This window comes from Marmota flaviventris, chromosome 6, assembly GCF_047511675.1.
Source record: "Marmota flaviventris isolate mMarFla1 chromosome 6, mMarFla1.hap1, whole genome shotgun sequence".
NCBI lineage: Eukaryota > Metazoa > Chordata > Mammalia > Rodentia > Sciuridae > Marmota > Marmota flaviventris.
In genome coordinates this window covers 26,662,634-26,676,876 of record NC_092503.1, presented here as the reverse complement: position 1 = coordinate 26,676,876, position 14,243 = coordinate 26,662,634, and the positions used below count along the sequence as shown (strand labels likewise).

The following is a 14,243-nucleotide window of genomic DNA, read 5'->3' as shown; positions in this document are numbered from 1 at the left end:
AGTTTAGATATGAGGTGTCCTCCCAAAACTCCTGTATTACTGTGGGAATACTCAGAGGTAAAATGATTGGGTTTTGAGGACAGCAACCTAATCAGTTCATCCTGTTTTGAAAGGGATGGGTAGTAACTATAGGCAGGTGGGCTGTGACAGAAGGAGGGGGTCACTGGGGGTGTGCCCTGGAAGGGCTATTTTCCCCTGCAGTCCTTTTCTCTTCCCCTCTTCTCTCTCTCTCTCTCTCTCTCTCTCTCTCTCTCTCTCTCTCTCTCTCTCTCTCTCTCTCTCTCCTTCCTGGCTACCATGAAAGGAACTGTACTCCTCCTCCACACCCTTGTGCCATGATATTCTGTCTCACTGTGGGCATAGAGCAATGAAGAGAGAGCCTCTCCCCCACCTAGGCCATCATGGGAGAGAGGGGCCCTCCCCCTTTTAAACCATCATGGGAGAGAGGGGCCAACCATGGACTAAACTGCTAAACCTGTGAGCCAAAATAATCTTTCCTTCCTTTAAGTTATTCTTGTCAGGTGTTTTGGTCACAGTGATACAAAGCTGACCAACACATTTGCCATCACACCTGCTCATTTTTAGCTCCTAACTACACCCCAAGCCCATCTACACTATTTCTAGCTCTTTACCTCTATTCTAGCTCTCCAATCCAAACTGCTTTCCTTCCTTCAAATTATATCAAGGTTTAAAAATAAAACAAGAAAATACACTGAGAATCCCAACCACCAGCTGGAGCTGCTACTCTGACCAAGCTGCCATCTTGTCTCACCTGGATGACTCCTCCGCCTCCTTCCTGGGCTGCCTCCCTGCACTTACAATCTCAGGAGCCTGAGAGATCTGTCAAGATCCAGTCTCTTAACTGTTCTTCCTCCTCTACCCTAGTCTTTTTCAGGCTATTTTCCAAACACTATCTACCTTAGAAACCTCCGTTCTATCATGACATGCCATGTGAAAATTCTGACTGGCTACCCATTAGGATAAAATCCTAAGTCCTTAATGTGTCAGTCAAGGCCTGCATGGTCTCCTTTCTACCTGCACCATTCTCCTCCTTACACTCTAACACACTGACCTTCTTTCAGTAACACACATACACTGTGCTGCTTCTTCTCAGCTCATTAATTCAGCAAGTATTTAATGAGCGCCTCCTATGTGCCTGCTGCTATTCTAGGTGCTGATGCCTCAGTGAGCAAAATAGGCAAAAAGATCCTGTCCTGCCTTCAGGGAGTTTGCAGACTCTTGGAGGGATGACAGCCAGTCATCAAGAGAAATAAAAACATAAACAGCTCAGATAGTGATACTACCTAAAGGAAACCATAAAGCAGTAGAGGGAGATGGGAGGTGCTTGGAGGGTAAAGGGAGTTGTCACTTAAATCGGGCATCTAGAGAACACCTTACAGAAAGAGAGGCTGTGAGGTGGCTTCCGGAAGGAGCAGAGAGGCCAGGTGGCTGGAGCAACTGAACAGGAGAAAAGGAGGAGGTGAGAGGCCAGATTGCCGAGGGCCTTGTGTGACTTTTATTTAAATGGCATGTGGGTCATCTGCTGTGGAAGAAGGAAGTGTCTCCAGTTGAGTCTTGACAGATCTCTCAGGCTCCTGAGATTGTAAGTGCAGGGAGGCAGCCCAGGAAGGAGGCGGAGGAGTCATCCAGGTAAGACAAGATGGCAGCTTGGTCAGAGTAGCAGCTCCAGCTGGTGGTTGGGATTCTCAGTGTATTTTCTTGTTTTGTTTTTAAACCTTGATATAATTTGAATTTATTATTCCCTCTGCCTGAAAATGCCCCCACCTCACCCAATTTGTAGTCATTTTTTTCAGTCTCGCCACTCCCTGCAGAAAGTCCTGGCTCCACGTCCATAATCCCATCCCACCTTTCCCTAATTCCCTGTATTTTCCTTCACGGCAATTAACCCAGTTCGAAACCAAAATGTTTACTCCACAAATCCCTCCACCATATTATTCCTCACTGTTGGGTCCCTACTCTGGCCCAGTATTTAGTCAGTGAATCAAGGAAGGGAGACAGAAACTGTCCCTGACATCTAAGGACAAAGTCAGGCACTCTGCCATCATTATTTCTATAGCTATTCACAAGAATCCCATGAGGTGGTGTTGTCCTCCTTTTGGAGATGGGAGAACTGAAGCTTGGAGAGGACAAGTGACTTGCCTCATCACAGTGCCACAGGCTGGTGTGGAGCCAGAAATAGAAGCTAGTTTTCTGCCATCTCTATTGGTGCATCCGTGGTGCTGTCTCCCCAAACTCTGTCTGTCCTGGGTGATGGAAGGCCAACCTGCAGGCCTTCCCCTTATTGCTCACTGGGCTCTCTGCCTTGGCTTCTACCCTTACCCCACATACCTGGAAGAAGGCTCTGAGACTACTTGGGCTCATCATGGCTGCCATGTGGCTGCCCTTTGCTCCTCTCCCTTTTTTCTGGCTTACTCAGCATTTGTAGAACTGGGCACTGTTACACATTCTGAGTTGGCTATCAACCCCTCTCTCTGCAGGGGAGAACCATGTTGATAGGGTGGTTCCATGTTATTCCCTCTCCTTAGAAAACAGCATCAACTTTCCCCGGGGCAGTGGTCCATGTTGTGCTAACTGCTGGACCATGCTTACTCACTCATGTGGCCTTTGAGCTACATTTCGGGTCTTTGCTTTCTTGTCCTGCTTCTCAGGGTTTTGCTTTCTTGTCCTTTCATCTCCTACCTCGCCTCATGGCACCACCGATCCTCCTGTTTTGCTGATTAGTTTTCTTTCTCAAATCCACTGTTTCATTGGCTAAATCAGGCCTAGATCCTCTTATACTTTGGCCTGTTAGTCCTGAGTCTCAAGGGTTCATCTGGTCTCTCTTTTCCCCTCTGATCTCTTAGCAACATGGGAAGAGTATTTATCCTTCTCCAAGGAAATAGGTCAAACAGATGGAGGTCGTTGACTCCAAGCAGAGAAGAGAAGAATTGACACAATTTGAACTGGTCACCTGGAGACATTGAAGGGATTAAACAGAACAGTTTCTGGGAGAAGAGAATAATGAGCTGCTCATTGTCTCTACCATAGGAGGCAGCAGTAGTGTCTAATAATCCACAAACAATGACAAAGTATTAAACATCCAGGTTGGATTAATAAGATTTGGGGATGAGTCTCCCAATCAGGGTCCCCCACTACAGTGGGATTTTTAAAAGGGTTTAATTTACCATGTCACAAGTGTGTGTGAGAATAATGTGATGCTGCCCCAAAGCGCTTTGTGAACTTGAAAGTCTTTCTCAAGTATGTGTTATTATTAAAGGATATTGAAATGGTATTCTCAAGGAAACAGCTTTAGTTTCTCTGTTTTGATTGCAAGATATACTATCTTGGTCAGTGACAAGCAGATGAAGTTGAAATTCTGGTTCAAGTTAGGAAGTTAACTATTCGTTCTTTGTCTCTAGAGGGAAATGTGTGCTGAATTTTAACCTCCCCCCACCCCCCACAATGGTGAGGCAAGGTCCAGGGAAGCCTCGGGGGCTATCAGGACTTTAAAATAAGGAAGACTTGCATGCAGATAATTAAAAATTGACTAATTTATAATTGTAGGAATATCCAAGGAAAAGAGAAGTGAACAATGATATTCATGTACAATATAGATTCTCAGTCTTTAAACACCTAGTTGTAACTGTGTAAATTTTTCTTTTGCAGAAACCTTGGGTGGTGTGGACACCATTGTCAAGATCCCTCCCCATTTGCTGAGGTAAGAGATGGAGACTGTATAATAAGCAGATGTGAATAATGCCCACCATGTTTTCCTGAAGGCCAGATAATGTTGTTAGTTTATAGCACTTTGTGGGCTCACTGGCGACTTTTTGCACCCCTGAACTAGAATATTTCATGAGGTCAGCACCTTAGAAATCTGACTGCATTAATCTCACTGGTAAAGAAGATCAAGTTTATTAAGAAGAAACATGATTCAAATTTAGGTGAGGGCTTGGTCAAAGAATACTATATTCCACTGCAAATGAGAAAATGGTGCCGACTCTGGGGATGTAGCCCTAAACCACATTGGGTGGATTTAAACTCTCACTCTCACTGGCATCCATGGCTGGATTCCATCTTGCTGGTGGCAACTGTACAGCCCCATGCAGCAGCCCTGAGCTGCAAACCTATTTCCCCACCTTCTTTATCTATGCTACAACTTTATCCTGCTCATCATGAGAGAAATACATGTCCATAATGAAAACTCTGGGAAGCACAGGAGGATAACGAAGCAGTTGTTTATAATTAACACTACTTTAGAATAAACAGTGAAGAGAGTTTAATAGGTTTTCACAAATCTTTTTCCATGCACATATAGTTTTACAAATTAATATGAAATTTTATTTACAACTTTGTTTTATGCCTGTTTTTATTTACTCATGACCATATAAAGAATGTTTTGTAATGCCAATGTGTGTTCTTCAAATTAAAGTATTAGATATACTTCCATCAACTGGCTATAGCATAATTTAAATTAGAACCTTTCCTACTATTAAGCATATATCCAACTTTTTCTTTAAGGTTATAAAAATATTGAATTTACAGCCTTTTTTGAGTATGGTGTCTATATTTTCAGAACAGGATGGTTTATTAAGTATTTCCTCTATTTTCAAGTAGATTAAACAAGAATTATGTTTCTTTCTTTTTTAAAAAATTCACTACTTCTCCTATAATATCTGAATCAAAGTGAGTGTAAGTTAATGTGTGTAAAACTTGCAAAGGGACAGAATGTGTGGCAACAACACATCTGTCTCAGAGCTGTTTCTGTCGGGGCATCCAAGAAGATTAAGAACTACGAAGGCGTCAGTAGTTTTAGGGAGTCAATTTTTTTTGATACCTCACTAGTATAAGTAGTACTTTTTTTTTTTTTTTAATCTGGATCCTTCTTTGAATTGGTGCATGTTCATTACATGGAATAGTGGGCTTCATTGTGACAATTCATATGTGCACATCAAGTACCACTTCTTAAGACTGATTTGCTTCAAACTGATTTTGTCACATTTCCCTTCCCATCTCACCTTTACTGTCCCTCTCTCTTGCTTGTCAAAGTTACCATCCAGGTTCTTCTGTGATGCATTGTCCTGGGGTGTAGCAATCCCATCCTACCAGCAAAGAACCATGAAAATACAGAGTCCACGTCAGGAAAGGGAATGATTATAAGAGCAGGGAACATCTTTTAGCATGTTCGGTAGTTTTCCTTGGCTTTCAGCAAAATTAAAGGAGGATCTAATTAGCTATGATAGACAAAAATATTTTTTGACAACGCCTCCTTCATTTTATGTAAGCATGTATAAACAAGGTTTCTTCATCAATAGCAGTGAAAAAGGAAAATATATGGAATTGATGCTAAGTCCTGTCTTATGAATTATTAATACTACTAATAATGAGTTATTATTGGCTTGTACTCATTTGTAGGAGATATGAACTCATTGAAGGAAAAAATAAATTCTGTCCATTTCTCTAAAAATGCATTTGTAAAAAAATGTATTTTCAATGTTAACTATATAAGCATTTAATAAATAATTGTTGGTTGGGGATGTGGCTCAAGTGGTGACGCGCTCTCCTTGCATGCGTGGGGCACTGGGTTCAATCTTCAGCACCATATAAAAATAAAGATATTGTGTCCACCTAAAAAAATAAAACTAAAAACAATAAATATTTAAAAAATAATAATTGTTAATGTTCTTTGGATCAATTGTGTGCATTAATAATGATGGCTCAAATTAAGAATAATCAAACACTTTGAAGCCTTAGGTTTATAGGAAATTTTCTAAAAATCACTATAAATATAATTTATTACAGAGAAATATCAAAAGAGATATTTAACAAAAGCCTTTCAAGCATTAAAATATATTGAGAGGACTGAGGCTATAGCTCAGTGATAGAGCACCTGCTTCGCATGTGTGAGGCACTGGGTTCAATCCTCAGCACCACATAAAAATAAATAAATATATTGTGTTCATCTACAACTAAAAAAATATTAAGAAAAATCATATTGAGAGAAAATTCTCTAGGGGAAGTGAAAAGGAAATATGAATTCAAAGAGAAAGAGAATAATGCAGTACTTTTTGCTGATAAGGATGAGTTTGTTCATTTATTTTTGATGGAAAAAAGTCATTTTCAAATTTCTGTGGTATTTAAATTTCATGAGATGCATTTATAGAGTGATATGTTTTAATTTAAAAATTTTAATAATCCCATAGGGCCATAATTACAGCATTGCAATTAAAACTATAAAGAAGAAAATCTAAATGTGAACTTAAAATATGTGAAAAATGGTGAAGCCTTCCTAATGATTCTGTGTGTAAAAAATTTAATGGCCACTGCTTTGAAGGTTGTTTCCCAGTCCAAAATGTGGATTAACCTGTCCATGAGGCTTTCTGTGGTCCTGGGTTTATGATAGAAAGTCTTTCTTCAGTGTGAGGGCTACAGATAATGATGGAACGAGAAAAGGATTCCTCAAGGGAATGTTCATCAAAAGGCAACGGGGAGGGGGGAAAATACAAAGGGATTTTTTCATTATGTGTTGGGGAGGAGGAGCAAGGGGAGATGGGTTGGGAGGAATGTAGTTTTAAAGGGACCAAGGATGTGTGTTGGGTCCTCCTCTTAACCATTTAGCTTTACATCATTCAGTGGTATGGACTTTACCTCAGAGCTAGATAACCATCTTGCATACTCAGAGGAGATGGTCACAAAATTGGTGTGAAGCTGATGAGGGATTATGGATATCATGACATGTTGTCACCATTATTGGTAATATAATTCAGAGTGCTTATTCTAATGACAAAGAGCTGGTGACGTCATCCTTGTCCACAGAAGTGTGCATTATTGGATTTCAGGTGCACAATGAGATCCGTCAAGCATACTCGTACAGGGAACTGAACCCTATGAATGAGACATAGCAGATGTCTCATCTCAAACCCCTTTTATTCTGAAGAAGGAGAATGAAGACATACAAAAATGGAAAATACTGATATGTAGCAGCAAGGGTTAATTTACCATAGACTTTTTTTTATGCATAAGGAGGTTTGGGTTTGAGTATAATCCACAATAGTAGAATTCTCTCAGAGCTCTTCTAGGATATAGGAAGAAGCCATAACTAGAGCGTAAAGGAGCTTGGGATCAATAATAGTGTGATTTTCTATTTCATGTCATTATTCAGGAGGTGACATAATGAGGAGATGTACAGTCATGGGCTTCCCCCCCTTTGTTGTGAGTCAGCCCTCCTCTAATCCATTGATTCATCTGCCAGGCTCTCAAGCCCAGAGAGCACTTACTCTATTAAGTCATTATGCTTAATGTGGCACCCTTCTCTAGGAGCATCTGCTCAAAAACATCTAGGCACTAAATATTGGTCTGCTCACAAGAGACAATTTGGACATGTTAATTATTTTTCTTTAATTATACTTATATTTAATATATGGGAAAGAAACCAAGTTCATAAAATCTCTCTTGCCTTATCCTAATTTTGTACTTAGATTCAGTTTCCATTTCTCTTGAATAAATTGCCTGGAAATGATTATTTGCAGGTGTTAAAAAATATTGTTTGTTTTGTAAAAGGATATAGGAAATCATTCAAAATCCTGAATACTTTTTCTGTGCTTTAATTTTTTTTCTTTTGCCATTGACTACTTTCAATATATGACCACTTTAATAAATAATTACTAGTGTTGCTTTTATCAGTGGTGTATGTTAGCAATGGTAGCTCAAATCCGAAGAATGTTGAACTCTTGAGAATACCTGTGTTGTATTGTCTTTCCTTTTTTCCTTTTGCTGTTGACTGTTTATAGTGCTTTTTGTACAAAACTAAGTTCAAATGTCATGTGAATGATTTAAGTGATTGGTGAATGCATAGTGGATTCTAGGGGAGAATTCCATCATAAAGCTTATTAGATGGAATTAAGGAGTGATAAAGAGATATTGATTGTTTGTGTACAAGACTCTTTCACTGGGTAAAGGCTCACCCTTATTGTTGATGTGGTGAGCAGTATTAGGGAATCTGTCCTATGGACTGTTTCCTAAATCTGGTAGCAGATAGTCATGTGAAAAATCTTTCCACCTGCCTTCCCTTGGTCTTGCCCTTGGGTGAGTTTTAAGAGTCCTTATCTTCCTCACTCTTTGCTCCTCATTTCTCTCTTCCTAAACTACAAGATCTCACATGCATCTTTGCAGGGTTAAATACAGTCTATCAATTAGGGAGCTATTGCAGTTTCCTTGCACTGGGGAGTTCATTAATAGCTCAGGCTGTGCCCTAGATTAGAGTCGCCATCTCTATGCTGTGCTTATTTTACAAGCAAAAGTCACTCAGGATGTTCCCTAAGAGTCACAGACTTGGTAAAATACTTTGGATCATGCCAAGTTGCTGCTCATAGTCATTGACACCATTGTGATTAGCCATTATTAATTATTATTATTATTATTATTATTTTACCAAGTCATTAAAAAGACCTGAAAGCTAATCCAAAACAATTAGCAGTTATCTTAGTCTGGCCAGGTTTCTTAACAAAATACCATAGACTGGATAGTTTTTAAACAATAGAAATTTATTTCTCCCCATTTGGGGGCCTGGAAATCCAAGACCTGGGGGCCAGCATGGTCACTTCTGGTGAGAGCCTTCTAGAGGGTTGCACACTGCCAACTTATCCCAGTGTCCTCACATAATAGAAGAGAAAGTGAGCTCCCTCAGGACTCTTTTAAGGGCACTAGTCCCATTCAAGACAGCCTCCCATTTGTGACCTAATCAATTCTCAAAGGCTCCACCTCTTAAAACCATCACCTTGGGGTTTAGGGTTTCAATGTAAGAATTTGGGGAGGACACAAACATTGGACCTTAGCAGTAGTTAACAGCATTCAATGTTTTCTGTCTTCTGACAGCTCTTTATTTTACCCTTTTACTTTCTATCCCTCCCTGATTTTTCTCTTTGGCTTTGGGAATCACCAAAATAACATGGTAATTTTATGGGATTTTCAGGACCATTGTGGCTTTGCATTTTTAGGGCTGATAGCTGTGTTCTGTGAGGCTGTCACCAGTCTTACCTGGCAGAGAGCACCTGGTTTAAGCCCTGTTGGAATATTACAATGTTTAGATTTTTGCAAGTTAGTACATTGCCCATTTCTTGCCCCCTGGTTCTTATTGCTGTGGGGCAAGTCACTCAGAAAACATACCAAGTCCCAGTTTTGTCCAAGTTAAGAGTCTTTATTTAGTTGTCTGGCCAGCGATTGCTCCCTACGGGACCCATAACTGTCTCTGCAAGGAACAGCCTTGAGCCTCAATATTTTAGGATGTTTAAAGGCAAGAACCACAAAAACCACATCTGGGTTGACATAGCTGTTAGCAAGCAGGTACAGAAGCTGAATTGGGCAGTTAGCGAGACAAGGCAATGGGTACATTGGTATTTCCCGTAGGACTTTCCAGGTTGGCATAGCAGCAAGCAGTCAGAAGGGAAGTGGGGTCAAAATGACCCTAGTTCAGTACAAGTTAGATCATGGTTACTAGTGTCTAGACAGTCTATCTCTGACAAGGTACACTGTCCAAGAAAAATGGAAACTAAAGAGAACAATTTTATATTGTATAAGAATTGCTATTTTGTGTTGCCAAGTATGTTATGCTAGATAAATATTAATGGGTACAGAGACGAGGCTTTCCCATGGGAGAAGCATTTCTTACGTGCTATGGAGTCTCAAGGTAAAATGGAGTCTCTTTGGTCATTGCCTATATAGCCTGCCCCATAACATTATGATGGCCTGGTTATGCTGATACCTAGATCCATCTGATCATTATTTCCTCTGAAAATTTGAAGAGCTGTGACTTTGTCCCTCGCTATTTGTTAAAAGGAAAAGGGCTTATGCTTCTAATGGGGACCTTTTAGCATCACTGTTATTTGTAATCATTGCTCCTTCTAGATCATTCTTGACTTGCTAGTCCATTCTCTAGAGTGCTCTTCTTTGTCCAGTGGAATCTTGCAATTTTCTCTGCCCCAGGAGTGCTCCGTCTCTCTGCTGGCCCAGCTCCGTCCTTTCCAATGGATTGGAAACTCCAAATTCAGGTAGCTCTAGGTCTGGACACCCTAACGTATTTTTGTGTAAATCTGCCAGAGGGGTCTTCTCCCTCCGTGCAAACAAAGCTGGGAGACCTCAGGCCTCCATCACCTGGGAAGCCATGGAGGTGCTGGCTAGCTCACTGATGTACAACCCTATCTTTTCTATCAGATTTCCAAAGAGGTCAGAACTCGAGTGAGGCGAATGAGGCTGAGCTATCCAATCAAAGAATTGGATCCTGTCTTTATTTAAATATTATATATTTTGTTTGTCATAGCTTATTTGCATTTTTAAATTTTTGAATGTGACATTAAATATTATTTATCTAGTTACTGAGTTTTTTAGTGCTTGCTTAGGCCACACTCAAGGCCAGTGACAAGGGGTTCACCCTGAGCTGTATTCCCAATCTGGCAAGAAGATCTCACAGCTGCTGAGGCCATCCACGTTCCCAGGCAAGCTTTGGCTTTGTTTAAAAAATCCCTCCTTATTCTTTCCCACTGGTAGGGTGTTACTGTGGGCACTTCCCAGTCCCCATCTCTCTTATGTCCTGGGCCCACCCCCTAAATTGAAATACAGCATATTTATCATGGTCCTCTTTCTTCCACAAGCCAAAACTGAGGCCAAAATGAAAGCTGTCCAAGGATTGGGTTAGTAATCCAATGCTTCCCCTTTACATGAGCTGCTCAGCTATTAGCAGTACATGTTATAGGCTGTCCTCTTCCCTGAGCCTGTCCACTGTGTGGCTTGGGCAGCATTTCTCACTTCCTAAACCTGCTGTCCTTATAGTCTCTCCTGAGGTCCTTCTCTCTGTGTCCTCAGTAGACTCTGTAATTCTGTCATGGATCTTATCTACTGGGTTGGCAGTTATTTAAGGGTTCAGTTCTCAGGTCCCACCCCTAGGGAGCTCATCTGCATACGTTATTCATCTTTGTGTCCCCATCCCAGCACCCTACACATATTTATGGGATGAAACCATCTCTTCAGACTTCACGTCATGCTTCCCAGGAACCCTGCGTTCTCATCTCCTAGATTCTTGGAAAACATAGTATTTGGGGGAAACTGTGCCAGAATGGAACCTCAGTGTTGGCAATAAAACTTCTAATATCTTACTGACTGAGGTTCCAAAGGTCCCAAAGAGTACACCCAGAAGCTCAATTCATTGACCTCAGCTAGTGTAGTATTAAATCCCTTGCCTTCCACTTGACCAAAGCCCAGACTTGCACAATGTGTATTAATCTTAGATCATGGGTGAGTGTGGTAGTTATCAGGACTCCCATCAATGTTCTGTACAAAGTGATGCTGATTATACAAAGACTCCAGTTCTCATTAATTTCCCGTGAAAAATCCTTGGCCCACCTGGAAGAGGCATGCTGCCTACCTTACCCCCATCCCCACCATCTGACTTGATGAATCTGACTTGAATTGTTTCTGTTCTAAAGAATAAAGAACATCCACTCCCATTCTGCTGAAATCTGGGATTCTTCCTTCCTTCTAACCTCGGTTCCTTACAGCAGGACTGGTCCAGAGGAGATAAAACTGTCAAGGGAATCCTCGGGTTATCTTGTTCAAAGACATCCACTGGCAGCCGGCCTTTGGTGACATTGTTCACTGAGCATCCCCTTGGGAACAGTCCTGCAGTTCCTAGGCAGTACTTCAGCTACCATTTTGCTTATCTTCTCCGTGATTTTTCAAAGCCAACCTCAGCTTCATTACTTTCTTCTGCCAGTTTTATTTCCAGAAAGATTCCAAAGCCCCCTTTCCCAGTTGTCCTGCGTGTATTCCCCATCAGCATGTCTCCTCCTTTCAGCCCACATTCTCAAGTTTCTCCTTGTCTTGGCTTGGGGACCTACTGGCCTTTCACACAAGTGACAGCACATTCATCAGCATTTGTACCTGGAAAGAACCATAGTAATAGTTTCCCGTTCCTCACATGGTTTCTATTTTCATTGCTTCTGTGCTGCATTGATCTATTTTAGTGCTTTAATTCTATACTTTGAACCCTGGAGCCACCTCTGCAGAAGATGGAAGTGTTTTCATTTTGTAAACACTTTTTTTCCCCCTCCTCCCACCTTCCTTCCCTGGCTACTACAGCTGACTTTTCTTTGCGGAGTCACACACGTGCTAATAAGTTTGGGCTGTGTGGAGCCAGCTCTCATGACTCTTGCTGGTTCTTCACAAAAAAAAGAAAACAAAAACAGGAGCTTTACGACACTTTGCTTGGTCTAAACCTGGATCACTTTCAATTTTAGAGAATTCTTGAGCAAGTATAAGCAGTAACATGGGGGAGACAAGGTCAGCTTTCTGGGGCTCTGGGAGAACCTTTTCCATGAGAAAGACTTGTCCTAGATGGGAACTATTCTAGCTTCCTGAGAGCAGTTGTCCCTAAACAGGTGAGTAGAAGGACATTCCAGGGTTGGCATGTCATTCATGCCAACACGAAACACCCACCTGTGAAGAGAAAGTGGCAGATGGCATGGCCACTGAAATCTATGTAAGAAATTGGGGTGCCCTGAAGATCTGGTTCTGTCTTCTCCCTCCCCTGCTGCTTTGGAAGAGAGTGTCCCTGTTACCTTTGAACATGGTGTTAAGTGACAATTCTACACTATTCCTAATGTACAGTTTCTTGTATGCGTTATCTGTCAGCCTGTAAACTAAGCCTAATGATTTTCCTCTTTCATTCCCTTTGATAAGGGAGACCTCCAATTAGCTCTTAATTATAAAACGTCTCTTGTTAATAGCCCCGACCTAAAAGCACTTTTTAAGTCCTCACTGAGAGAAGAAGCTAGGATGGAGGGGCATTTGCCTTGAGGGAGATTTCAGAATGGGAGGAGGGTAGATATTAATTCAGAACCCAGCCAAGGGTACTTTTCCTTCCTTTATGACAGTCTATGTCTTTGTAACACATAGCTTCATAGAAAAGTATTAGAAGGAAGCATAACTCCATTTTGAAGAAGTATAACATGCCCATCATGGGTTTTGTTTCTAGGCCTTTTCCTTCCTTTTGAAAGGAATAAGGATAGAATTTTTGCCTTGTGGGTTATTCTATATGTCATTCTCAGAATGTAACTGACTCCTTTAGGCAATGTAGGTCCAAATTCTTGCTTTAATTTGGAAGTACACCTCTGAGAAGTTGTTGACATTGAATGCTTATAGCAGTGGTTTCCAAACTACGGCTTCATTGATTTCAGTGATGTCAGTAGCCCAGTGGGTATTTGTATCTCTCTTTTTAAATTTTTTTTTTTTTTTTTGCAGGGGAGGTATGAGGGATTGAACTCAGGGGCACTTGGCCCCTGAGTCATATCCCCGATCCTAGTTTGTATTTTATTTAGATACAGGGTCTCACTGAGTTGCTTAGTGCCTCATTTTTGCTGAGGCTGGCTTTAAACTTGCAATCCTCCTGCCTCAGCCTCCCAAGCTGCTGGGCTTACAGGTGTGCACCACTGTGCTCTTCTTCACCCTCCAGAAATTTTCTTCTGCAGAAATCCTGGTGCAATGACTAGAATTATATTTATTTTCTCGGGAAGACTGTATTAAATATTGCATATTTTATTTTCTTGTATTTTTGTTGTACTGCATATTTAGGTCTAGCTGAACTCTGTGTGAATCAGTAGGATTATGTAATTACTCAGTGCCCCAATGCATCTTTTTCAAGTCCAATACATTTGCTACAGATCTCCCTTTACCTAGAGTCCAGAACTCTTAATATCATGGTCTTTAATATGCTTCATAGCCTTATGATTCACATTTTCCCATATAAAGTTGGGACACATCAGAACACAAGTTAACATTTTCCAAACCTTTTTTATGTGTCAGGTGCTGTATATGCTGGTTGTATGTAACCCTGACAGCTGCCCTCTGAGGAGGGGAGGTCCTGAGGCTTGAAGGGGCTCTGGAGCTGGCCTGGCTCCTTGAGCCAGCCTAGGGCACAACCAAGGGAGCTGGGATCCAAAATTCACCTTCTTAACCCTCTAGGGGACATTCCTTCTCCCATTATTTGATTTAACACACAGGTTTGTTTTTTCTCATTTGCAATTTATGAGAAGAGCTGAGATCTACTAAATTCATTTCATACAGTACATTATTTGATGAAGCATTGTTATTAAAAAAAACTCTTGGAAAATCTGCTCTATTTCTCTACTGCTCAAGAGCAACTTACTAACATAGAAATATGCATTATACTGTGTGACTCCTGAGGGGCCAGGACT

At 41.1% G+C, this 14,243-nt stretch overlaps 1 protein-coding gene across 1 annotated transcript in view; it reads left to right on the top strand.

The window, feature by feature from the left end:
- Window positions 1–14,243, top strand: part of Arfgef3 (ARFGEF family member 3) — a 159,832-nt gene that overhangs the window by 4,443 nt on the left and 141,146 nt on the right. Inside the window, exon 2 of the mRNA XM_027938466.2 lies at window positions 3,667–3,718. Coding sequence (XP_027794267.2) covers window positions 3,667–3,718 — 52 coding nt within the window. The remainder of the gene's footprint in view (window positions 1–3,666; window positions 3,719–14,243) is intronic.